At 32.9% G+C, this 14,343-nt stretch overlaps 1 protein-coding gene across 1 annotated transcript in view; it reads right to left on the bottom strand.

Annotated features, from left to right (window-relative positions):
• LOC106460021 (Down syndrome cell adhesion molecule homolog) overlaps positions 1–14,343 on the bottom strand; it is a 112,873-nt gene that overhangs the window by 43,146 nt on the left and 55,384 nt on the right. The window contains exons 9-16 of the mRNA XM_022386616.1: positions 11,055–11,340; positions 9,249–9,368; positions 7,227–7,400; positions 5,736–5,883; positions 4,143–4,291; positions 3,592–3,723; positions 3,172–3,342; positions 2,584–2,654 (exon numbers count right to left, since the gene is read on the bottom strand). Of these exons, the coding sequence (XP_022242324.1) occupies positions 2,584–2,654; positions 3,172–3,342; positions 3,592–3,723; positions 4,143–4,291; positions 5,736–5,883; positions 7,227–7,400; positions 9,249–9,368; positions 11,055–11,340 (1,251 nt within the window). The remainder of the gene's footprint in view (positions 1–2,583; positions 2,655–3,171; positions 3,343–3,591; positions 3,724–4,142; positions 4,292–5,735; positions 5,884–7,226; positions 7,401–9,248; positions 9,369–11,054; positions 11,341–14,343) is intronic.

The following is a 14,343-nucleotide window of genomic DNA, read 5'->3' as shown; positions in this document are numbered from 1 at the left end:
AATCACAAAAGTATTTTTAATCATAAAATGAAAATTACTTTGCATGTTGGATATCTGATATTTTGCATATGAAAGCATTGCAATGTTTACTGATAATCTGCCAAATTTCGTTAACATATGTTTACTAATTTCAAAGTTATAGATAAAAACTATAACAAGCACAAAATGTTTATGAGATCGGTCCCAGAGACCAAGCCCATGCAGAAATAGTTAATAAAACTTTAAATATATATAGGGGATTACAATTTCAGGTCAATTGCTTAGATTTGTAGGCAAACATTCACAGTAAACTCGCCAGATGGTTTGTCAAAGACGAAAAGGGAAATCTGTGTTCACAGTCCAGATGTTGTTACTTTTCTTCTCATTTTGAATCAGTAGTTAAGGGTTAGTAAAAATGAAAGACTTGTACGTTATTTCACTTAGGATATAATGATGATAACATCGTTTAAACAATTGAGATTCAAGGGTTCTTTTCAGGGCCATCACATCCTGAGAAAGAGAAAGCCATGTTTACACATATCACCTCTACTGATGAAATGTTTCTCGCTTCTAACAGTTACAATGAATATCAGCATTAATTTTTCTTGCAAGCTTTCAATGAATGATTAACTATAAATCTGAGCAGTTGATCTAATATAATAATACTTGAAGTTATTTTTTAGTATGATACTAAAACATGTATTCACAACTGTTGTCGCAATCCGACAACAGTTGTGAATACATGTTTTAGTATATCCGACAACAGTTGTGAATACATGTTTTAGTACGTCCGACAACAGTTTTATTTAGAGTTTGTGAGTTTACTTGCATACATTAATGAATAGTAGTACTTCTAATGAAACTTACCAGTGGGAATATGGTCATGACAAAACAGGTATTCCAGAGTGGAATGTTAGAGCTTTCCATGCTGTTTATGTAACAAAGCAGAGACTTGTGAACATATGTGCAAAACAACACCACCACTACCACCACCACCAACAACAAACAAAAAAAAACAGACTTTTATGAAAGTTAATTTACTCTTGGAAATCCAGATTTGTATAATTCATACATATTTCAGTTTGTGTTAATTGTCAGTATCAAATGTTATCGAATAAGCTTGTCAGAAGAAAATTATCACTTGGATAAATATGAAGAACATAGCCCAAATTGTAAGATGATGGAAAATACTGTTATTTATTTACGTGTCTAAACCATTACATTTTCAAGAAGTTAGACTTTTGTTTCGACATTGGTGAGTTAGATTTGTAAAGTTATATTTAAATGACAAATATATGAGTTCTAGATCAAAAACAAAAAGTAGTAACTGAGAAAATAATTTCCTAATGTGCCATGAAATATTGAGAATTTCATGAATGTACGTTTAGTTTTCTGTATCATTATTCTATACAGCATCCCAGAAATTTTCAATGATAATTAATTATTAAGACAAAGACTATAAATCTAATGAAATAATATGAAAAAGATAAATGTTAGTAATGCGCCATCTGTTGTGACGACTTGTTCATATGATGTCACCTAATATTGCACTCATAGCAATGCAGCCCTGTGGTGTTGCTGATATAATCCTATTATACCACCTAGCAACATAGCACATAACAGCTTGTCCCCTGACGTAATCCTGCCTAGAAAAACGCCCCCTGGTGTTGTTGATGTAAATATTAGGTCAATGTCCTTGACATGTTATATGAGCTTGTAAAAATTGGATGCTACCGGGTGTTGTTGATGTAATCCTATTATACCACTTAGCAGCATGCCCCTGCTGTAATCCTATTATACTGTCTAGCAACATGCCCCTGGTGTTCTTTATGAGTGTTCATATGAGTCCAAATTTGGATCTAATAAAGATATACATGATATATTTGTTCATAATTTTGTTACAGAGCAATTTAATGTAATAACGCATTTACTAGATATATCTTTTTATGTATATCAAATATCGAAATCCTTATTGTACGAAGATAATAGATGTTTTTAAAATTGAAGATATTGTCACAATAATTTACCTTATGTAGAAGATAGTAATCTTCTTATATCATAATAATTTTGTTTTTGGATCATATGATTAAACAAATCTCATGAAAATATTTTATTTATCATACTGAGTATACTGATGTAAAATACAGTTACTTTGTCTTATACATTTTCACGTCCCCTGGAGTAGATGACGTGGTCCGATTATCCACCTAACAACGTGCAGATAGCAACGCGCCCTCTGGTGTTGTTGACGGGTCAATGCCTTTCGATACGTGTCGAAATTGGATGAAGGTTATGTTTGTTTACTTCCGGCTCTATACAAGCATCTTAATTACTAGTAGTTAAAAAAGTATTCAATGTGTTGTTAAAGTGTTTGAGGAACTTTGTTTAAGCGCAAAGCTACACAATAGGCTATTTGCGCTTTGCTCACCAAGGGAATCGAACCTTGCTTACCGCCGACCCAATGAGGGACATTTGAAGTAACTGAAAGAAAATATAGAAAATTATATCCCTTTGAGGTTTCTCTAATAAAAATGGAATTTCAAATTTGTATTCACCTTTTTTTTTTAAACAACAGATTTGTTTTGCAAAATAAAAACTCCTTACCTTCCAGGAAACTTTCACTGATTGTGAACTGGTAGGTTCAGCTTGGACGTTGATAGGAGGTCCACCAGGAGCTGCAAGACAAATGTAAGTAGTGGTAAAATATTTAATTAATTGACATTTTAAATGGTTGTTCGTTTTTAAGATATTATGTTTTTTCATATTCATATAAAACTGTAATTGAAATAATTTCCCAGAAAGGGGGCCGAAGGCCGCCTGGAGGGGTCACCTATTTTAATTACGATCACCACTGTACAGTAGTGTGTTGTCTATCATTCAGTCAGTAGACATTAAAATGACGTCACATAAGGGACGCTTAACGTTGCAGTTTGTACTGTCGTAGCGTAAATAAAACATAGCATGCTATGGATCACGAGAAAAATTATGCACTCTGAAAGCTACAACAGAGCATGACATATGAACTTCAAAAGCAAGAAATACAAATATTTGTTACTATTAATTTTGGTTTTATTTACTCATAGAATACACAACAGATTTCGTAGAGAGCAAAATATGATCAGGAAATCACTGTAAATATGTTTAGATTTCTTACTACAGAAATTTTCAAATAATATAATATTATGCTCTTACATTCTTCATCTGTTTTTACACGAACTGGTTCACTGAATCCACTTGTTCCTAAGCTATTGACTGCTCGAACTCGAAAATCGTAGACAGTCATTGGCCGTAAATCGTTTATTGTTGTCATCGAATCAGAACCGTGCACAGAAATATTGGCAATAGAACTATCCTGCCACCTGTCTGTGGGAAATTGTATCATTATGCTTACAATTTTATTTTTTAATCATAATAACACTGCTAAAAAAAACAAAAAAAAACAACGAAATTAATAGTTCATGACTATTTATTTATCTATATGATAAACTATCAGACAAATGTAAGAAACATAGATGCTTGTAAGACACTGATCAGCCAGTTTACTGTGCTGTTGATGATGGTGTAAATTGGATACGTAGAGTTTAAGAACATCACATAAACAGAAATGTGTACTTTTGTTTTCTTTCCATTGCACTGTGTACTCTATTATCGGAGAATTTCCGCTGTACGGTGATGCCCACTCTATCTTCACACTTCTACTGGTGACCAACTTAACTTTTAATTCTTGAGGGGTATCCGGAGGCTCTGATAAAAATATGATGGGCAAAATGAAAAAAAAAAAGATATTAAATAACTTTATTGTGTGTTAAACGCTTATAACAGATTAATGTGTCATATAATTAAATCAACAATATTATTATTATTACTAATTACAGCATTGTGAACTTAGTTTAGTACTAACTAGTTTGTATAGTTAGTTGTAGCTTTCGTTCACGTTTCACCTAGAAACCTGTCTCCCACTGTTATCATTTGCTTCTCGAATTCAGCTTAGTCGGTACTTTTACAGTACCTTAACACGTATACAAAGAATATTTAGTACAGAAATTGAACCTTCAGAATTACTAAATTATATCACAAATGTTACAAGAAATTACCATCCCCCAGGCGTCATAAATACTTTAAAACTTAAAACTATTTTTTTGTTGTGTTACTTCCTCTCATACCTTGTATTATAAGTTTGATGTTCGTGTCGTCACTGCCATATGGATTGGATGCTACACAAGTGAACAAAGCAGAATCTCGCCTGTCAGTATCGTGGATGATTAACAATGACGTTATGCCATTAGAATGTAATGTTTTTTTGATGTTATACCTGAAATATCATACACAAAGCAGGAAATAGTGCATAAGTTTATTGCTAATATAACATAAGTAATAGCCATTACGTAATATATACATATATTTATAACAGTTTTTCATACAGTGGCTTACTTAAAATTATCTGTTTACTTGTTTATCCATCAACCTATCGTTGTAGTTAAAAAAGGAAATATGATACTGTTGTACATTATTGGAAACGTAGGGTAGTTGGAACAACCAGTGCTTGAGTAACTCGTAATGCTATTGCCAGATGGTGCAACCGTGCTCTTGCAACCTGTGACGTCAAAGGGAGGGGGCATCTATAGTTATATAGATTGTTGATAGAAAATTCAATAATAATTGTGTGGTATGTAACAAACATTAGTATTGGGGGCGGATATAGTAGGACTTTGGAAATGTGTGTATGTGAGGGGGGGGGTAGTCAAACACTTGGACCAGAATGTATGGTTAATTATAGGCCTAATTGTAATGATACATGTAATTCCTTGATAGTATGTTAATTGATCAAATAAGCACATTTTTATTGCTTTACACATAGTATTCATGATAATAAGGGATATACTATTTCAATTTTCATTAATGGTATCGTTGTTTGAGAGCTTCATTGAGTAACAATGTATTTAAACGTGTCTATTTTTCTGAAGAAAAGGGTCCTACCCCTGCCCCATGTATCTACTCTCGAATTTGATTATCACACTGAGTAATTTAATACTTGAGTCAGATGACGTAATAAGCGCAATCTTCAATATATGAACTTTTATTTGTTAATAGCGCACAACAAAAACAACTTCGAATGTTCTCCAGTTACAACGATACAGAAATAGACAAAAACAGCTTCGAATGTTCTCGAGTTACAACGATACAGAGACAGAGATCCAAGTTCACTCGCAATTACTTTTCCACTCGTAGAAAGTTTGTCTCTAACGTGAACTTTGACATTAGCTTATGAATAAGTTAGTAAAATCACATTGAAACATATTTATGTCAGTCATTATACATATATATATAACAAATACGTTGTGATCAGAATACTGCAATCCATCGTTATAAGTAACATATTAACTACGTTATTTATTCATACGTACTATAATACTGAAAAATAGTTTAACATGACAAGGCACATGATTATATTGTAGCCTTAGGCGGCTTTTATATGGACTTTTCTTGATTTACGAATCACGTGCTTTACAAGAGCTAATCAGACTTTAAAACACAATCCTAAATTTATTCATTACTTTCAAGTTGTTTATTTGTTTTGTTTTCCCTTTTTATCCACCTATTCCTCTCTTTAATTTTCTGTCTGTTTCCTTTTATCTCTATTTGTCTTATCTAAGAAATGACTCGATTTCTGTAAGTCTTGAAGATAGATTGTTTGTTAGTTCGTACTTTTCTGTATTTGTATTTCTGTCTTTCTAATATTTAAGAAGTTACTCAACCTTGAGGCATCTTGAGGATGAAACAAATGTTTATCTTTCATCCACACAACTGATATGGGTCGATCACCTCTGGCTTCACATTTTAATTTAGCGTTGTAGCCTCTACTCACTGTTTCAGCTCGAAACTTTGTAGTGAAATGAGCAGCAACTAAAAATCAACAAAAGCAGATAGGTAGTTATCATTTTTTCTTGTTGCATTGGTCAGGAAACAGCTTTAGAGCAAATTAGAAATAATTGTATAATGTCGAATAATGAATTTGAAGAAATGTTGTCACATTATTCACATATCTGAATTAACTTAAATGGTGAAGTAAAACCGACTCAAAACCACATAGAAATTAGAAATGCATTTTGGAATACTTAGATGCATTTGAGCTTTTACAAAGTTTCAATAGATGGCGCTACACCTTAATTATTGAACTTTTATAATGTTGAAACAGATTTTGGTGGAAATATTACATTCATTATTTAAGTACAATGTTTCGTCTCTTAAAAGTGAGACGTGCCGTAAGTGTTTATGTCTCACTAGAGACGAAACGTTGTACTCCAAAAATAAATGTAATATTTCCACCAAAAACTGTTTCAAGTACCTTTTATATGTCCTATCTGTAAGTTATTAGTAATCTGTCAACATGGGAAAATTATTTTAAAAATAAAATAGTTTCAAATAGTTTGTAACTTTTAATTATTACTAGAAGACATCTATCTTTATATCTGTTAATGTGGTAAAGTCAAATTATAAACATCGAGATTGATTTAATTACCTTAATAATCACCAGGTGCTCACTATGTTCAGAAAATATCGACTAACCTTTGAATATTCTGCTATATTTAAATGAATTAAGTATTAGTAATACTTTTACTCTAATCTGAACCATTTAAAAGCACTTTTGTTAAGCTTGGTTAGTTTTATTTGGTTTAGGTTGCGGTCAAATCATAACATTACTGGGCATAAATGCAAAGTTATACAACATGGGTTATAATTAGCCAAAACTAAGAGAAAAGTTTGCCTATAAAACTTATAAATATAATATTTAAATACATGTAAATATTCAAACGTTTTTAAAAAATCATTAAATAAACTAAAAAAGGATAACGCATCGAAAGCTCAGTTTATAATTTTATAGATACACCTTTCAGATAATAAATGGCAAAATTGACTATTTTTTGTGTGTGAAGTTAAGCACAAAGCTACACAAAGGGCTATCTGTGCTCTGCTCACTACAGGTATCGAAACCCGGTTTCGAGCGTTGTAAGTCCGCAGATATACTGCTGTGCCACTGGGGGGGGGGGGGCAAATTGACTCTTAGAAAATGTGATTAACATGATGAATGTTTTTTTTTATATTTTCAGGAGTTTATCTTGTAGTTAATAAAATATTTTGTAAGGTTACGAGTTTTTTTGGTCTATTTGAGACACAGTAAAAGGTCTAAATGTGTTTACGATTCTTAAGCTCTGAGGCACCAATAAATAGTTTCAGTTCTAACCTACCATGTATACTTAATTTGATGACCTTGCTGATACTAGGAGAAATTCCATTAGAAGCCTGACATAAATAAAATCCTGCATCTTCTTTCTGTGCATTGTGGATGGCCATTGTACCATTTTCGTACACGTACAGACGAGAGCTACTGCTGATGGGTCGGTAATCTCTGGGTGTGTCTACTGGTGACGCATTAAAAAAAACAAACATAAAATAGTTGAAATCCCACTTTATTGACAGCCTGTGAACAAATAATAAAGTTTAGTAGCAATAAAATATTTGACTCTTTGTAAAGCCTGCGACTTAAATGTCGTAGACATGAAATAAAAGCGGGATGGCATGCGATCTGTTTTTCATATAGATAACAGCCGAGTGTGGCCTAGTGGTTAACATGTTGGGTAGTGGATCGATGGGTTCTGGGTTCGAGGTATGCTACCGTTGAATATTCTCTACAATATCAACTATGAGCTCGTTATTAAAGTGGCAGTAAAACCCATAAAATGGTTCAAGGACAAATACATGGCGGCGGGTGTTGCTGCCTTACGTCTGGTCAGTAGTTCAAAATTAGTTATTGTTACTTCTGAGCTCCATTGGTTCTCTTGGCGTAGCCGTTTAGTCAACTTGCTCATAACGTACAGTTCAGGTTGAAAATTCCAATTCATAACATTAAATTCTATCTACTGTAACAGTTTATTTCATAACCCCACGACATTCTCGAAGGACAGAATTTGAAACACTTGAGAGATTGTAGAATATTCCACTTCTAACGTCATACTCTACTTTCAGACATTTGTTGAATAATATCATAATATAGGGTTGGCTACACTTATAAATCAGAAATTCGTGAACTTCATATTGAGAAGTTCTTAAGATCTACAACATGCCCAACGTTAAATCTCGGTTATCTGGTCCTTCTTTACCATTTCACCTCTGCTGTATCTCTTTCTATGCGTTACCATAACCAGAGGAGACTGCTTTAAGAACAGATACAGTGTTTACGTGACTTGCGATATGGCTACCTACAATTCATATCCATGTTCATGAGTTATTAAATATGTAAAAACAAAATATTTTATTTTAATGCTATTTTTTATTTTTAACCTTCATAATTTTATTTGATTTGCTGATTGTTGATAACAAGGTTACACAGTAAGCTATCCTTGCTGCGTTTATTTCAGAGATCGAACCTTGAATTCTTATAAACTCCCAAATTCCTGGTTGAGCCAAACTCCCAAATTTCTGGATTTTATTTGCTATAATTACTACTTTTTTCTTATTTATCGCTTTTATGCTTTTTGAGAATAAATCGAATCGTGAAAAATCCGGACCGATAGCTATACAAGCTGTAGTAATATTTTATCCTTTAAGGTTGAAACCAAATGAATTGAAAATCTTGTAATTTTCTTTCAATATGTAACAGGTCAAATATAGGTTAAACAACATGAGTGCGAGAGATAATACCATTCTGTTCTAAGAGTGCTTTTCTTCTAAAATGCTATATAACCTATTATGTAATAACTTCTACCAGGAGATTTGCTAAACATCCTCAATAAAAATTATAATTAGCAACAATCAGTCTTGTGGCAAATCACAAAAGCCTCTATGACCATTTTGCGTTAGGTTTTCATTTTGGTATCCTCGCTGTTAGCAGTATTTTTGGCTCTTATATACATTTAATCAATCCTAATGTTTTCCCATCCTTTTTACAAACTGTATGACGCCTCTACGTAGACCAAAAGGGGGTGTTTGAAAATACACATTTACTAAATAACACTTTATATTGTACATCCTACAAACCTTCACCAAATGAAAACAATAATTAATTATTTAATAATTACTTATTTTAAAGTAGTAGATATACCTGCCAAAGTCTGGTAAGAAACAACAAATGTAATACATAAAAAAAGGGTTTGTAAGCCCTCGAGGCTCAAACGTTGGTGATAATTTAATTACCATATCAGAAGCAAGGACATACAGTGGATTATAACAAACAGAGACCTCAAAATTAATATTATTGAAACTATTCTCACCTGCGGATTTAGTCCAGCGAATTCGGGGATGAGGAAAACCGTCGACTTGGCAGTCTATGAGGGCGGAGTGACCTTTAATCACAAAACTATCACGTGGTTCTACTTTCCACCTAGGAGGTACTGTAAGAATCAAAATGAAACCAAAACTGACATATATCTACGACTAATCTTAGATTTACACTGACGATTCTGCCTTTCTATACACCGATGTTGATTTGAAACTAAACCTTCTACATCTCGTCCTAAAACTAAGGCATATTCCTACATCTTAAACATCTTATTCTGGGTTAACATTTGATATAAAGCCCATACAACTAATCCTCAGATAAAAGTTTGAAACTAAAACTGCTTTAGTTGTTACAAGGAATAAAGAATGAGACTAAAATTAGTGTACTGAATTCTATAACTGAAGTTTGATATAAAACCCATACAACTAGTCCTCAGACAAAAATTGAAAACTAAAACTATTTTAGCTAATCCGAGACATAAAACTTAAAACTAAAATTATTATATTTAATTATAGAACTAAACCAAACTTCTACAGGCACTTTATGCGCCACAAGGGCTAAACGGCAAGGTCACATACCTCAAGGTTTAGGGACGGTCATCCCTAATCTAGAAATTTTGGCCAGAGAGAGAGCAACCAATCAGAAACACTCGTCGCTTGTGCGGCTAATCTTAATCGAATAGCTGGATTACCTGTCACAGTTATAATACTGAAAGCGCGGAGCATGTTCATAAGCGGCATATGTAACTCGAACTTTGAATCTTCTGATACGCTGCCTGGCACATTAACCTCTAAGTTATACCGGACCCTGGCTAATCCTATAGGATTAAATTTTGTGACTAAAACTTCGAAAACTGAATCCTAACTGAATCCTAGGACTAAGATTTGAAACTGTTTCCTTGTTTCAGCTTTTTTGTGTGCAAATCTACACTAGGGCTATCTGCACATTACAGTCTCCCATTTTGAACTGATAGACTGACCAGAAAAAAGAAGCTAGTCAACCACTGCTTCAAAGTGGGAAGCGTGTTTATTTGCCATCGGGACACGAATCAAGTATCCTAGAATTCACAGTGTGGTCTCGCTAACAATTGGGCCACGCTCGGCCTTATTTAAAATTCAGAGATCTACGGCTAATTTTAAGGCTAATGTTTGAGACTAGACCTTCTGCGTCTAAGTCTTTTTGGTATTTGGTAACGAACGGCACCTTACACGACAAACGAGCTGGACAGAAGTCCCACCATCCAGGCATAACCACCATTAATTTAGAACAGCTGACAAGAGATGACATTCAGTTAGTAGTACCTACAGTACTACGCAGCTACTCTTCATAAAATACCATAATCGACTTTTATAGTTATTAAATTCCCACAACTCAAAGTAAGGAGCATGTTCAGCAGCGCATCCAGCTCGAACCTTGGATCTTCTAATCCGCCACCAAGCATGCTAACCACTTGGCTACAAATAATTATAATAATAAAGTTTGAAATAGAAACATTTAAACCAGACCTAGGGCCTAAGTTTGAGATTAAAACCTCTAAAGCTAATCTTAAGATTAAAACTTGCTAAAGTTCTTACTATTAATGATATGACAGATATAGTATACAATTAACACTTATAATAACACTTTCATAAAATGATTAACACTTGCAAGTTCTACGGATAAATTTAGAACAAGTATTTAAGAGTAACACACTGAAAACTAATCTCGATACTAAAGTTTAAGACTTATACTTTACGACGGTCATAAGTTTAGGCATTTTTTTGTAAGAGATGAAACTAAAAACGTGAACAAACCGTACCGTGAATTATCATTTTTGCTGTGTGACTCACGGAACCTGCTAAGTTGCTCGCGATGCACGTGTAGTTTCCATGGTGCTCAGGCCGCAATGAGTTGAAGATCAAAGTGGATGAAAACTCACCAACTCCGACAACACGAATGTCCAGGTAGTCTTCAAGCCGATGTTTATCCTTAAGCCAAGTAAACCGGACAGGAGAATCTCCTTTGATGACGGTACATATGGCTGTGAACCGTTGGCCCTGGTGGACAGAGGCTGGGAAACTGAAAGGGTCAATTACTGGACGTACTAGAAAAAACAAAAACAAAATATTTTATGAAAGGTTCAATCATTAGACAGATTTCATTTCCAGTGATTTTATTATTGTTATAGGAGTCAATCATTAAATACTAGAAAATAAACAGATTAACTAATTGAAAAGCAGAATTCTGTACGAATAAACCAGCCAAAGATAAGTTATTATCGAGTTAATCACTGCATGGGTGAAATAAATTAATAACAACACTACTTATTAAAGGATAAATTAATAACGACACTACTTGTTAAAGGATAAATTAATAACAAATACTACTTCATAAAGGATAAGTTAATAACAATACTGTTTGTTAAAGGATAAATTAATAAAACTACTGTTTGTTAAAGGATAAATTAACATAACTACTACTTGTTAAAGGATAAATTAATAAAACTACTACTTGATAAAGGATAAGTTAATAACAAATAATACTTGATAAAGGATAAATTAATAATAAAAATACTGTTTGTTAAAGGATAAATTAACATAACTACTACTTGTTAAAGGATAAATTAACATAACTACTACTTGTTAAAGGATAAATTAATAAAACTACTACTTGTTAAAGGATAAATTAATAAAACTACTACTTGATAAAGGATAAGTAAATAACAAATACTACTTGATAAAGGATAAATACTGTTTGTTAAAGGATACATTAATAAAACTACTACTTGTTAAAGGATAAGTTAATAACAATACTATTTGTTAAAGGGTAAATTTCTGAACGGAATAAAATGCAATAACAACATTAACTAAAGGGTACATCACTCTGTTAATTACAAGGTTAAAACATCCATTACTTGAGAGTAAAATATTGGATGACTGAGATGGTAAATCACTAGAAGTTTAACATCATCAAACACTCTACTGATTAGAAAAGAACAACATCCGTCATTATAGAACTAACCACAAGATGAATCAGAAGAATAGCAACATCAATTAATACAGCGTTAAACGCTAGACTAAAATATCAACAGCATTGCAAAGGTTCAACCGTGAGATAACAATTGTATTGGAGTCAGTCGTTGGCTTAGAAGAGTAACGATAAGTAAACTTAATGCACTGATAAATAAAACTGCATGAAAAAAACATTATTTCTCTCGCGAGTGTATTAGTGACATGAAAGTAAAAATACTGCTGGTATATTTATCAGTCATGAAAGTCTGTGTGACATGAACCCAATCCCCATTGATGATTTAAAATGAATGATATTCTACTGATATAATGATCATAAAAATATATGTGATATAACAACCCCACTTTACTGAGGTAACAAAGCTCGAAGATTGTTTCAAACAGAAAGGAGTTTTATTCTCGTAGGCCACCATATCAGATCAGAACCAGTAGACATAGACCAATTATGTTAATGATGAATGCATGACTTCTTAGCATAGCCCCCTGGTGGCTCTTCTTCACTATATCAGTTCTGTAATTTTTAGGTGTGATATTACGAATCCATATGTTTACAGCTGCTTTAAGAGCGTCAGGTGTCTGGAATTTTTGTCCACTGTTCGTCAGAGGATCAAAAGACAAAATAATGTGATCGTGCAAATTCTTAACCGTTCATGCATAAGCACAGTAATTTCACATTACTTTGTTAAGAACATGATTACAATACGTTTTAACTGTGATGCACGTGATCTATCGTAGTAAAACATATCAAACAATAGAAGGATATTACTGACCTACTAATTATTCAAACGACCACAAGTCGATAGTAAATGTTTCATATCCTCTCATACTACAGTTATATTTTTAGCTTTAAAAGTTACTTGATATGAAATTCACGTTTGCTGAGTTAGAAGTAAACAAAATATCGTTCTGGTTTATATTGAAAATGGATATTTGAATGGTTATTGAAGTTATAGAAATAGAAGCTTTTTTTTTCTATTTGATCGACAGTATATGCATCACGTGACGAATTCGATATTTACTTTTTCCGACGATCTTTGTTTCTCAAGTGTTCGCTACAATCTTTAATCCGAAGGATTACGGACAGGAGTTGGTAGCAGGGAGATAGCATGTGAAATGTCAAATCCAAAGAGTTATTTTCTTTTTTCGTTTTGCAAAGTCATTAATGACAATGGACGAGATGCTAAGAAAAGCTTAGAGTGACAGGTACTACTAAATCACTTTTTGTTTGTCGTAGAAAAACTTACAAGTGGTCTTTTCAGTAAAAAAACATGACCAGGATTACGTTGCTGAACTATTCTATTTTATCACTTCTAATAAATAGAGAGACACAGATAGCCAACATAGATAAATAAATAGCTACAGATAAATTTTAATGACACTGGTATCTTCTCATAAAGACAAAACCTTAAACAGCAAAACCAAAAATATAGTTTTCTTTACTTATTCATAAAAACTTGAACTTAATTCTCAATCAGAATTGTACAACAAATTCAACATTACCAGGGTCGTCTGTGCTAACATTGTTATTCTATACACATCATTCCGTGAAGATGTGTTCTGTTTAAAATTCCAGGATTTCCAGAAAACCTTGAGGTATTTCATTACTAACAGTATTCATAGTCCTAATTTGGATCTTCTATTTTTTGTATAGTTGTTGTTTGCTTTGAAAGTTTAAACAAAGAAAACTGTAGAGTAGATTTTTGCATATTCGCGAAGCTGCTTATTCCTCTTAATGACACAGAAAAATGTAAAGGATAGCTTTTCGGATCATTGAAGTAGCTGAATGGTGAGAAATGATGGAGCATATTCGCGAAGCTGCTTATTCCTCTTAATGACACAGAAAAATGTAAAGGATAGCTTTTCGGATCATTGAAGTAGCTGAATGGTGAGAGATGATGGAGCTCGAAACTGCTCAAGATATGGGATTAGTTATTCATGTAAACAAACATAGTTAATATTATTAAATTAATCATGTTTGAACACCAGGTTCTGCCTGGTTAAAGAAATCAAATTTTCTATACACTTATTTCACAAAGATAGAGTTAAATAAATAAATATATACATTCCACTGCATAACAA

This window comes from Limulus polyphemus, unplaced genomic scaffold (assembly GCF_000517525.1).
Source record: "Limulus polyphemus unplaced genomic scaffold, Limulus_polyphemus-2.1.2 Scaffold694, whole genome shotgun sequence".
Lineage (NCBI taxonomy): Eukaryota > Metazoa > Arthropoda > Merostomata > Xiphosura > Limulidae > Limulus > Limulus polyphemus.
Note: the sequence above shows the minus strand (reverse complement) of the source record. Positions and strands in the feature narration are given on the sequence as shown.